At 39.6% G+C, this 13534-nt stretch overlaps 1 protein-coding gene across 1 annotated transcript in view; it reads right to left on the reverse strand.

The window, feature by feature from the left end:
• The window catches only part of C6 (complement C6), a 75888-nt gene extending 62619 nt beyond the window's left edge, over positions 1 to 13269 (reverse strand). Inside the window, exons 1-3 of the mRNA XM_003407898.4 lie at positions 13127 to 13269; positions 7192 to 7345; positions 4310 to 4454 (exon numbers count right to left, since the gene is read on the reverse strand). Of these exons, the coding sequence (XP_003407946.2) occupies positions 4310 to 4454; positions 7192 to 7345; positions 13127 to 13269 (442 nt within the window). The remainder of the gene's footprint in view (positions 1 to 4309; positions 4455 to 7191; positions 7346 to 13126) is intronic.
• Positions 13270 to 13534: the final 265 nt, after the last annotated feature.

Consider the following 13534-nt stretch of genomic DNA (forward strand, 5'->3'; position numbering starts at 1 on the left):
GTAACAGTATGTATGGGTATCACATGACAATGATTAAATGTTTTACTGTAGACCATCCAGTTGACTACTTTTAAGTTGTGACAAGCATCTCACTATAGCTATGTAAAACTATTTTGACTAACTCAAATGCTTGGGGAAATTGAATGTTCTGATTAATTAAAATTTTTGATTAATAGAATGTTCCTCAGAAAGCACATAGCTTCAACTGTTTTGGATAGCACTCTTTACTAAGAAAGTAGAACATAATGAATATAATTATGTCTTCTTTTGATTATTCAAAACCTTACATTGCTTCTGAATCATTATTATAAAGAATTATAATTATGAGCACCATTATTATACAAGACTGAAAATACAGATGGAATTGAATTTCTGTCAATCCGAAGATATAACTTGAAGGATGCTCTGTTTTTCGAACAGTACATCTCTGTAGTTTTTTGTTTGTTTATTTTAGGGCAGAATAGGGTGAGTAATTGTCATGGATTGAATTGTGTCCCCCTAAAATATGTGTCAACTTGGCTAGACCATGATTCCCAGTATTACTTAACTGTCTTCCATAATTTTGATCTGATGTAATCATCCTCCATTTTGTGATATTATGTAACTATCCTCCATTTTATGTGTTGTAAATCCGAAAACCTCTATTAGATGGTATTAGGGTGTGGTGTATCTTGAGTCACACCACCTTACTTAAGTCACAGCTTCACTTTTGTCTCACAAGAAATAAAAGGAGAGAGAAGCAAGCAGAGAGAAAAGGGCCTTCACTACCATCAGGAAGAAGCAGAGCAGAGCACATTCTTCGGACCCAGGGTCCCTGCACTGAGAAGCTCCTAGACCCAGGGGAAGATTGATCCCAAGACACATGGAGATCACCAAGGAATGTTGGGCCCACAGATGTTGAAGGGAGATGAGGAATTTCCCCAGAGCCAACAGAGGCAAAAAGCCTTCCCCTAGAGCTAACACCCTGAATTCAGAATTCTAGCCTCCTAAACTATGAGAAAATAGTTTTGTTTGTTAAAGCCATCTGCTTGTGGTATTTCTTGTTATAGCAGAACTAGATAACTAAGACAGTAATTTAGTTTGAAATAGAGAATTTTTTTTCTGAATACATGAACATATTGTACACTTTTAAAAGGTTTTAAATGTGACACTTGAAAATTGATACAAAAGCTAATTTTTGATATGGTTGCATTTGAAAATAAAAGAAAACCATCACATTTTATGAGACAGAGTAGGAGATACACATGCACAGCACAGCTCTGTGAGCAGGGTATACAATATGTTAGAATGAGAAAGTCTACCCATTTAATACTTCTAGGGATTTTGGAGAGGGTCTACTAGCAAGAGTAGGGATAAAGAGAAGAGGACACCTCTTGAGTGATATATAGCAATGGATTTCAAAAATGACACAGCTGAGAATATTCCAGACCACGGAGGCTCAATGAAATAGGAAGCTCATGGGGAGAAATAGTGTAAGCCATGAGTATATCCTACACCAAAGAAGGGATGTGAAAGGTAAGGGGCAGTTTGGATGGTGCAGAATTTGCAGAAGTCAGCATGCTTTACCCAGCACGTGCACACACACACTTGGACCTAGAGCTATGTAATCAATTAGAAATTGCACAAGTTTTTCCTATCAACTTAAACTAATTTGTGTTACTGTAAAGACCATACTATTTTTATAACCACTTGCAAATTCTGCAGTCTTCTATACTTAAAATTAGGACTTTGAGAGAGGCGTTAACACAGTGCCTGGGGATTAAAAAAAAAAATTTTTTTTTTGGGGGGGATTACTCAGGATTAATTCTCAAAGATCCATGGGTACATTAAAATAGTATATTAAGTCTTGGGGACTCATGGGGGATTCTGAACAGCAATCATGAGCGAGGTAAGGGGAAAGGGTAAATCTGTTTAGGATAGACCCAAACCAAACCCATTCCAGTCAAGTTGATTCCACTTCAGAGTGGTCCTATAGGATAGAGTAGAACTGTCCCATAGGGTTTCCAAGGCTGTAATCTTTACGGGAGAAGACTGCCACATCTTTCTCCTGTAGAGCAGCTGGTGGGTTTGAACCGCAGCCGACCTTTTGTGTAGCAGCAAAGCACTTTCACCACTGTGCCACGAGGGCTTCTTTAGGATAGACAGTTCTCTGTTAATTGAAGGCCAAATTTCTACCTAAGTCAGACAGTAGTGGTCCAGGCAACCTCCTATTCCCTTTGAGAGTGGTATTAGTGGATGTTTTTAGGGAGGAAAGTAGTATGTTATCTTTAATGGAATATTTAACAACCAATTTTCCATGATACCACCTAATCAGAATGATTGCCAACCATGGCTGTGTGGGGAATTAACCCACTAGTGGCTGGATCATGGGAAAATCTCTATGTTCCTGGTGAAGGAGTCTAGGCAGCAGGGCAGGGGTTACTCAGAAAGCTCAGGACAGCAGTTATTTACCAACCATTACAGATGAATTTCAATAGTTCAGTGTTTTAGCAACAGCTAGGGACATATTGGAATCCCTGGGTGGTAAAAAAAGTAAATGTGCTCAACTGCTAACCCAAAAGTTGTCAGTTCAAGTTCACCCACAGATACCTCAGAAGAAAGGCCTGGCAATCTACTTCTGAAAAATCATCTATTGAAAAGGCCATGGAGCACAGTTCTACTCTGACACACAAGGGGTTACCATGAGTTGGAATTGACTAGATAGCAACTTTTTTTATGGACATGCTGCTAATGAACTGGAAATCATCTGTGCTGACACATAACTTTCCTGAAATAGCTTATTATGGATTGGTGACCCATGGATTTAACTAAAGTCTTTTCATATTTGTGAATATTTTTCGCCTAAACAAGGCTCTCTTGATAATAAAGTTCATCAGTTTATAATCTGTTGAATAGAAGAGTCCTTCCTGGTTATTTGTTCTAAAAACCATTTCTCAAGCTCCGAATATTCACACCAGTTTCTAAACATTGATTTTAATAGTTTGGATGTAATGCTCAGGTCTGGATTCCTCTAGTTCATTCCCAACAAGGATTTTGCTCATATTTCCTCTTCTTTCAATGTGTAACATGATCTTATTCATACAGACATGATGTATGTCTTCCTACCGACACTTATCCCAGGTTTGAGAGGTATAGGGGGACAACCGTGACACCAGGATTCCTGTCTGATATTCAGAAAAGGTTGGCAAAGCTGAAGTCAGGAAGCAAGGAAGAAAGAGAGAAAAAATTTAGATCCGAATTCTTGGGTCAGTTATCTATGGGATTTGAAATCTGCTATTATCTAGTTAGAAGCACTTTACTTTTCAGCGTGTTTCAGATCACATGGCAATGAAGTGGGTTTTATTCATCTGAACTCTAATCTTGTTTTAAATTCAAAGTGATTATTTAGAGGTCAGAGAATTCTAGCTTGTGGGTCTGAGACTACCTGCTGCCTGATTTTCTAAATACAATTTTATTGGAACACAGGCTTGCTTGTTTGTTTATATATCATCTATGGCTGATTTAGAACTACACTACCAGAGTCGAATAGCTGCCACAGAGGCCATATGACCTGCAAAACCTTTGCAGATTTGCTCTCTGGACCTTTATAGAAAAAGTTTGCTGAAATCTGGCCTAGACTGTTCAAAATGGTGAACATTTGGGAACTATAAATTAGCAAGAGAATACACATGATTAAGCAGTATATTCAAGACTTGATTACGATTCAACGAAATTTGGATACCAGAATTTATGCATCGGGTGGGTATAAGACTTGAAGGTGGTGCTGCCACACTTTAAATCATTTTTGGATTCCTCTTTTGGAGTTAACTTTGTAGCTAGTTCAGGGACCAACCACAAAAATTTGTCATGTCCTCTCTAGTCATCCCCTGACATAATAAAAAAAATTAGCATACTACTAATATTTTTATGTTAATAAACTATATTGAAGATCTTTTAAATGTATTACTTCTTTTCATTTGCTTATTCCGACTATTGACATTTGTGCTTATTAACAGCCAATTTTTAAAAATATCTACCTACTACTGTTTTTACTCCTCCTCTTCTCTCTTCTTCCTTTATAACAGGATAGGGACCTGGGCACCACTACTTGATGAGCAAATGGTCAAGATGATTACAACTTGAAAGCTGCAATTTCACACATGTAATTACATGTTTAGCTTGGGGTTTGGTAGCATAACCCTTCTACCCACCTCCATGCTTTAAAATGTAACAGGGCTTCTCTGTCATGGCTTTTACTGACAGTTGGAATAACTTTGGTTTAGTCAAGTTATTTTCGGTCGAGACTGAACATTTTATAAAAGTACATTACCACTGTCACAGCGGAATTTATTCTTGCAGTCGACCTCTTCAATTTTGCAGAGCTTGGATGGAACGCATGGTTGAAAGGTCACCAGGGGTTCAGTACATGGCTGTCCCCCAAATTGACTGGGGCGCAAGATAGACCTAGACTTAAACTGAAAGGAAAAGAGAGAAATGTAACTCTGAGGTTGGGTCTATGCCAGAATATACTTAAGAAAACTGGGCATTTTTTTTTCTTATAATTTATTTTTTGTTGTTACTGTTGGGAATATACACAGCACAGCATACACAAATGTAACAATTTCTACATGTAGACTTCAGTGACATTGATTGCATTATCTGAGTTGTGCAAACATTCTCACTCTCCTTTTCCAAATTATTCCTCCCCCGTTAACATAAGCTCACTGCCCCCTAAGTTTCCCATCTAATTTTTTTAGTCGCTGTTGTCCTGGTGGTGTAGTGGTTAAGTGCTATGGCTGCTAACCCAAGGGTCAACAGTTAGAATCCGCCAGGCGCTCCTTGGAAACTCTATGGGGGGAGTTCTACTCTGTCCTATAGGGTCGCTATGAGTTGGAATCGATTCGACGGCACTGGGTTTGGTTTTGGTTGTCAGTTTGATCCCCTATAGTTAGATCTTAAAAGAGCACAATGCTCAGGGCAGACACTCTGTACAAGTTGAGCTGAATTATTGTTTGATTTTAAGGAGACTTCAGGAGGATATTTTTGGTTTAAGATTTAAAGATTATCTCAGGGCAATAGTTTTGGGGGTTCATCCAGTCACTAAAGAAAAAAAATTTTTTTCCAGTCACTATGGCTCCAAAAATATGAATTCCATGGGAATTTGAAATTATGTTCTGCATTTTCTCCTTTTTGATCAAAACTGGGCTTCTTAATTCCAACGTTGTTGTGACATAAATTTTACTAACAGTTCTTCCAATTCAATTATTGTTCATCCTTAGGGAAGTCACTACCTCTCTCTGCCGCAGTTTCCCAACCTGTAAGATGAGAAAGTGGGGCAAAAAGATTTCTAAAATCTCTTCTAATTCTGAAATTACACGATCCTAAATTAAATCGAATGCACAAATATTTACTGAGAGTCTCCTGAGTGCAGTAAATTTTTCTAGGCAATAATAATAGCCCCTCTGCATGTCAAAGATAGTGTGGAATGATAAATGTGAAAGGATTTTTGAGGTCCTTTTGCACAAGGAGGTAACCATGGAAACCAAGGTTAACATATTCTCCACATTTTAAAAAAATTTCGAATGGCAAATAGTCAAATTAAGAGTGAATAAAGGCTAGAACTCTGAAGGGCTGAAGAGTAATGACTTCGAAGTCAGAAAATCCCAAGATCGAAATGTGGCTCCTCCATTAATTAGTGGTGTATACTTGGGCAAATTGCTTACCCACCTGTGAGCTGTAACTTCCTTATCTATAAAATGAGTAGAAAAGCACAGTTTGAAAAGAAGATTAAGTAAGGTGATGTATGTAAGGGGCCTATGGGAGTAGTGGTGGTTCAGTGGTAGAATTGTCGTCTTCCATGTAGGAGACCTGGGTTCAATTCTTGGCCAGTGCACCACATGCAGAGCCACCACCTGTCTGTCGGTGGAGGCTCATGTGTTGCTAAGATGCTGAACAAGTTTCAGCAGAGCTTACAGACTAAGACAGACTAGGAAGACAGGCCTGGAGATCTACTTCTGAAAATCAACCAATGAAAACTCTATGGATCAGCATGGTTTGATCCACTACCAATCATGGGGATGAAGTGGGACAGGCGCGGTTTCATTCTGTCGTGAATGGGGTCCTCATGAGTCAGGGACAAACTCAATGGCAGCTAATAACAACAACAACAACAACAACAACATGTAAGGGGCCTAAAACAGTTTCTCACATAGAATGAATTCTCAAAAAATGAATTTCTTTTTCTTACGTAATGCGTGAATGCTCAGCGTGACCTGGCCAGGGTTCACATGGGCCAAGATCCTTACAGGAATGAGCTCGAGGTGGGTAAATATTGCAGCTAAGAACAGTAAACAAATTGATGGACTTTCTCACAGGGAGGGGGGAGTTCAGGCTTTTAATTCACTTCCCTAATTTCTGCCTGATTTTAAATCTTGGACTGGAATTTCTTAAAAAAAATTATTTACTTATTGTACTTTAGGTTAAAATTTACAAATCAAGTCACTCTCTCATTCAAAAACTGATACACACCTTTATGTACTCCTAGCTGCTCTCCTCCTAACGAGACAGCGCATTCCTCCTCTCCACCTGTATTCGCCGTGCGCGTTCAACCAGCTCCTGTCCCCCTCTTCCTTCTTATGTTGCCTCCAGACAGGAGTTGCCCACATAGTCTTAAGTGTCTACTTGAGGCAAGAAGCTCACTCCTCACCAGTATCACTGTCTATCTTACAGTCCAGTCCATTCCCTGCCTATAGAGTTGGCTTTGGGAATGGTTCCAATCTTGGGCTAACGAAGGGTCCGGGGACCATGACCATTAGGGTCCCTCCAGCCTCAATCAGACCATTAAGCCTGGTCTTTTTACGAGAATTTGAGATCTGCATCCCACTGTTCTCCTGCTCCATCAGGGATTTTCTATTATGTTCCCTGTCAGGGCAGTGATCAGTGGTAGCTGGGCACCATCTAGTTCTTCCAGTCTCAGGCTGTTGGAGTCTCTGGTTTACGTGGCCCTTTTTGTCTCTTGGGTTCATCTTTACCATATGTCTTTGGTGTTCTTGGACTGAAATTTTCATTTTCTAGCTCCTGCTTTTGCTCTCTGAGCAGTGGGGAAGTTTATTTTCAGAAATTAAAGGAATTCAATGTTTCTGTGATTGCTGAGCCTATCAGGGAATCAGGGTCTTGATTCAGATTTCTTAGCTATGCCTATCACCCACCTACCCGTTTTTCAACACAAGGGTCACATTCTGACCACGGCCCGTAATCACCCAGGAGGCAGTTGATAGGACATGTTTGCCAGTTACATTCTCTGGTCTCCTGCTTGCAAAGCTGGTCACAGAAGTTATCCAGATAGTACTGGTCCACTACTATTTGTCTGCAATAGTGAGAAAAAAACTGCTTAGGAAGAGTGCATTCACTGTGGCTGTAGCCTGATAAGAAAGACATCATTGAACATTAACAACCGTGAATAAAAGGAAAGAAGGTTTTATGAAAAGTTAGGCAGGTTGGCATATGCGCTGTTCTTGTGATTTACTGGAACTCAGGAATGACTACATAATTTGTGGGGCTCAGTACAAAGTTAAAGTGCAGAGCCCCCTTGTTAAAAAATTAAGATTTCAAGACAGCAATGGTACAGCATTATTAAACATCAAGTCAGGCATAGAACTCTTTTAAGTGACCTCCACGAGTCACATGTTCATGGAGATGACAGTAATAGAACTCCTGGAGGGACTTGAAGTGAAAGACAAGAAGGAAGGAATAAAAGAAAGTTACTGTGGATTGTTTAAAAAAATAACATAATGTGTTAAGTGCAATGATTGAGGGAGGCCCAGGGAGCTATGGGGCCAGATTCAAAGAGAAAGTAACATGAGAGCTACATCTGGAAAAATTAGTGCCAATTCTCCAGGTAACAAAGGGAAAGATGTCCAGAGGGAACAGCATGTGCAAAGATTAGAGGTAGAAGATGGCATGACATGTCCAGGTTACAGCTTGTGGGACGGGCCTGCCAAATGCATGATTGAGAAGGCAGGATATGTTGTATTACATTTGGTAGCTAGTAGACGGCGCTGGTGGTTCAGCAGTAGAATTCTTGCCTTCCAAGTGGCCGTCTGTCAGTGGCGGCTTGTGTGTTGCTATGATGCTGAAAAGGTTTCATCAGAGCTTCAAGACTATGATGGGCTACAAAGAAACACCTGGTGATTTACTTCTGAAAATCAGCCGATGGAAACCTATGGATTACAACTGAAAATTGTCCGATTCCTAACCCATCATGGGGATGATGCAGGACAGGGCAGTGTTTCATTTCATTCTGCAAGGGATCATCATGGATATCAGTCAATAGCAATAAGAGCACTACTGAAGGTTTCTTAAGTAGGGAGGTTTATAAACAAATCCGTTTTCACATGCTTAGTGCATTGCTTATTGGGGAAGTCAATTGGAAATTTTAATGAGGCTCACACTACATATGTAAAAATGTGTTGTTGTTATGTGCTGTGAAGTTGGTTCTGACTCATAAAGACCCTTTGTACAACAGAATGAAACATTACTCGGTCATGCTCTAGCCTTACAACTTTGTTATGCTTGAGCCCATTGTTGCAGCCACTGTGTTAATCCATCTCCTTGAGGGTCTAACTCTTTAGACCATCTACTTTACCAAGATTGATGCCCTTATCCAGGGACAGGTCCCTCCTTATAACATTTCTTAAGTATGGGAGATGAAGTCTTGCTGTCTTAGCTTCTAAGGAGCATTCTGGCTGTACTTGTTGCAAGACAGATTTGTTCATTCTTCTGGCAGTCCATAGTATATTTCATATTTTTCGCCAACACCACAATTCAAAGGCACCAATTCTTCTTCAGTCTTCCTTATTCATTGTCCAGCTTTCACACGCATGAGGCGATTGAAAACACCATGGCATGGGTCAGGCGTACCTTAGTCCTCAAAATGACATCTTTGCTTTTGAACACTTTAAAGAGGTCTTTCACAGCAGAATTTCTCCATTTATCGTGATGTTGCTTATTGGTCCACTTGTGAGGATTTTTATTTACTTTATGTTGAGGTGCAATCCATACTGAAGGTTGTAGTCTTTGAGCTTCATCAGTAAGTGCTTCAAGTCGTCTTCACTTTCAGCAAGCAAGGCTGAGTCATCTAACATATCGCAGGTTGTTAATGAGTCTTCCTCCACTTCTGATGCCCTGTTCTTCTTCATATAGTCCAAATTCTCAGATTATTTGCTCAGTATACAGATTGAATAAGTATAGTGAAAGGATACAACCTCGATGCAAACTTTTTCTGATTTTAAACTACGCAATATCCCCTTGTTCTGTTTGAACAACTGTCTCTTGGTCTACGTACAAGTTCCCCACGAGCACAAGTGTTCTGGAATTCCCATTCTTCACAATGTTATCCATGATTTGTTATGATCCACATGCATAGTCAGTAAAACACAGGCAAACATCTTTCTGGTTTTCTCTGCTTTTAGCCAAGATCCATCTGACATCAGCAATGGTATGCCCCATTCTATGTCCTCTTCTGAATTCAGCTTGAAGTTCGGATGTTCTCTGTCAATGTACTGCTGCAACCACTTTTGAATGATTTTCAGCAAAATTTTATTTGTGTGTGGTATTAATGATATTGTTTGATAATTTACACATTCTGTTGGATCACCTTTCTTTGGAATGGGTGAAAATATGGATCTTTTCCAGTCAGTTGGCCAGGTATCTCTCTTCCAAATTTCTTGGCATAGACTAGTGAGAGCTTTCAGTGTTGCATCCATTTGTTGAAACATCTCAATTGGAATTCTGTCAATTCCTGGAGCCTTGATTTTCACTAATACCTTCAGTGCTGCTTGGACTTCTTCCTTCAGGACCATTGGTTCTTGTTCATATGCTACCTCCTGAAATGGTTGAATGTCAACCAATTCTTTTTAGTACAGTGACCCTGTGTATTCCGTCCATCTTTTTTTTTTTAAATAATTTTTATTGTGCCTTAAGTGAAAGTTTACAAATCTAGTCAGTCTGTCACATATAAACTTATATACATCTTATTACATACTTCCATTTACTCTCCCCCTAATGAGTCAGTCTGCTCCCTCCTTCCAGTCTCTCCTTTCATGACTGTTTTGCCAGTTTCTAACCCTCTCTACCCTCCCATCTCCCCTCCAGACAGGAGATGCCAACACAGTTTCAAGTGTCCACCTGATACACGTAGCTCACTCTTCGTCACCATCTCTCTCCAACCCATTGTCCAGTCCCTTCCATGTCTGATGAGTTGTCTTCGGGAATGGTTCCTGTCCTGGGCCAACAGAAGGTTTGGGGACCATGACCGCCGGGATTCTTCTAGTCTCAGTCAGACCATTAAGTCTGGTCTTTTTGTGAGAATTTAGGGTCTGCATCCCACTGTTCTCCTGCTCCCTCAGGGGTTCTCTATTGTGCTCCCTGTCAAGGCAGTCATTGGTTGTGGCTGGGCACCATCTAGTTCTTCTGGTCTCAGGATGATGTAAGTCTCTAGTTCATGTGGCCCTTTCTGTCTCTTGGGCTCGTAGTTATCGTGTGACCTTGGTGTTCTTCATTTTCCTTTGATCCAGGTGGGTTGAGACCAATTGATGCATCTTAGATGGCCGCTTGTTAGCATTTAAGACCCCAGATGCCACACTTCAAAGTGGGATGCAGAATGTTTTCTTAATAGAATTTATTTTGCCAATTGACTTAGAAGTCCGCTTAAGCCATAGTCCCCAAACCCCCGCCCTTGTTCCGCTGACCTTTGAAGCATTCAGTTTATCCCGTCCATCTTCTTTTGATGCTTCCGTGTCATTTAATATTTTCCCGGTAGAATTCTTCAAAATTTCAACTTGAGGCTTGAATTTTTGCTTTGGTTCTTTCAGCTTGAGAAATGTTGAGCATGTTCTTCCCTTTTGTTTTTCTATCTCCAGGTCTTTGCACATGTCATTATAATGCTTTACTTTGTCTTCTTGAGCTGCCCTTTGAAATCTTCTGTTCAGCTCTTTTACTTCATCATTTCTTCCTTTCACTTTAGCTGCTCTGTGTTCAAGAGCAAGTTTCAGAGTCTCTTCAGACATCTATTTTGATGTTTTCTTTCTTCCTGTATTTTTAATGACCTCTTGCTTTCTGCATGTATGATGTCTTTTATGTCATTCTACAACTCATCTGATCTTTGGTCATTAGTGTTCAATTCATCAAATATATTCTTGAGATGGTCTCTAAATTCAGGTGGGATATATTCAAGATTATACTTTAACTCTAATGGAATTGTTCTAATTTTCTTCAGCTTCAACTTGAACTTGCATATGAGCAATTCCGTCCACAGTTTGGCCCCTGGCCTTGTTCTAACTGATGATATAGAGCATTTCTATCATCTCTTTCCACAGATGAAGTCAATTTTATTTCTGTGTGTTCCATCTCGTGAGATCCGTGTGTACAGTTATCATTTATGTTGTTGAAAAAAAGGCATTTGCAATGAAGAAGCCATTGATCTTGCAAAATTCTGTCACACAATCTCTGGTATTGTTTCTATCACCAAGGCCATATTTTCCAAATACTATTGCTTCTTCTTTGTTTCCAATTTTTGCATTCCAATCACCAGTAATTATCAATGCATCTTTGATCAATTTCAGATTATAGAAGATGGTAAAAATCTTCAATTGCTTCATCTTTGGCCTTAGTGATTGGTGTGTAAATATAAATAATAAAAAAAAACCTGTGCCGTAGAGTCAATTCTGACTCATAGCAACCCTATACGACAGAGTGGAACTGCCCCATAGAGTTTCCAAGGAGTGCCTGGCAGATTCGAACTACCTACCCTTTGGTTAGCAGCCATAGCACTTAACCACTACGCCACCAGTGTTTCCACAAATATAAATAATAGCCGTATTAATTGGTCCTCCTTGTAGGTGTATGTATATTATCCTATCACTGACAGCATTGTAGTTCACAATAGATCTTGAAATGTTCTTTTTGACAGTGAATGCAATGCCATTCCTCTTCAATTTGTCATTCCAGCATAGTAGACCATAGGATTTTCTGATTTAAAATGGCCAATACCAGTTCATTTCAGCTCACTGATGCCAAGATATTGATCTTTATACATTCCATTTCATTTTTGACTATTTCCAATTTTCCTAGATTCATACTTCATACATTCCACACTTCTATTATTAGTGGATATGTGCAGCTGTTTCTTCTCATTTTAAGTCATGCCACATCAGCAAATGAGGGTCATGAAAGCTTGACTCCATTCACATCATTAAGGTCAACTTTACTTTGAGCAGACAGCTCTTCCCCAGTTGTATTTTGAATGCCTTCCAACTTGAGGAGCTAATCTTCAGGCACTATATCAGATGATGTTTTGCTGCTTTTCATAAGGTTTTCACTGGCTAATTTTTTTCTGAAGTAGACAGCCAGGTCCTTCTTCCTAGTCTGTTTTAGTCTGGAATGTCAGCTGTCTATCTGTCCACCCTAGGTGACCCTACTGGTATTTGAAATACTAATGGCATAGCTTCCAGCATCACAGCAACATGCAAGGCACCACAGCATAACAAACTGACAAATGCATAGGGTATTTAAAAATTATTTTCTAAAATAAGTGTCCAAATAGTGTTATAATATTCAAAACACATTAAATATAGGCCTTTCTCCCCTATGTCATGTGAGCATCTCCATGGTTATAGAAGAAACTATGGGGAATGAGTAGTCTGAATTTGTGAAAAGACTGAATTATTAACTATTATCAAGTAAACGCAGTTTGCTTGCCTTCTTGTACATGCCAACAATCAAGCTAATAGCTAACAGTGCTGCTCAATTGAGGTCCTGTTAGACCTGTTTTAATGAGTAGAAAATTCTCTATAATTAACTCACTAAGTGTATGCAAGCAGAGCTGTGTGTTGATCGAAAAAAAAGCTTGAGTAGTGATTCTAAGTAAGTTAAATAGTCAACAGCAAATCTTGCACAGACTCTTAATAATACTTTTTGAAACCCATCACTTTTATGGAAAGGACAAAGTAGACTCAAATTCCATCCAAATTCATGAATTCTTACTTTGAGATATATTCTTCCCCATTGCCTAGATGGCACTTCTCATGTTATTAACCCAGTCCTTGAGGTCTCCTAGGACACAAAGAAAAGCTACATAGCTCACACTCACCTCTGTCTACTCTGGGTTCCAGAATTGCAGGTTTTTGAGCAGCTGGACCACTGAGTCCATGGGTAACGATCACAGAAGCAGGCTTGGGTCTTGTCGACCAAAGCAGCCAGCAGGATGAAGCGCAAGATGGAGAGTCTGGCCATGCCTTGAGAGCTTCCAGGCCCTGAAATGGAAAGATGGAATGCATATCAAACACTTTTTGGGGCTAGAATTTTCCAAGTCATACTGAGTCACTGACTGAAATGTGATCCTAGAAAACACCTTTTCCATCTCCATGTCTTCCTTAAGGCAAGTCAACCTACAAATTCACGTGTGTACAAGTCCCATTTCTAATACTTTTTAGGGTAGAAGATTATCAAAATTATAAATCCCTTTATTAGTTTTTTATTAGTTAAGTTGCGGCATGCC

Source organism: Loxodonta africana, chromosome 2 (genome assembly GCF_030014295.1).
Source record: "Loxodonta africana isolate mLoxAfr1 chromosome 2, mLoxAfr1.hap2, whole genome shotgun sequence".
Taxonomy (NCBI): Eukaryota; Metazoa; Chordata; class Mammalia; order Proboscidea; family Elephantidae; genus Loxodonta; species Loxodonta africana.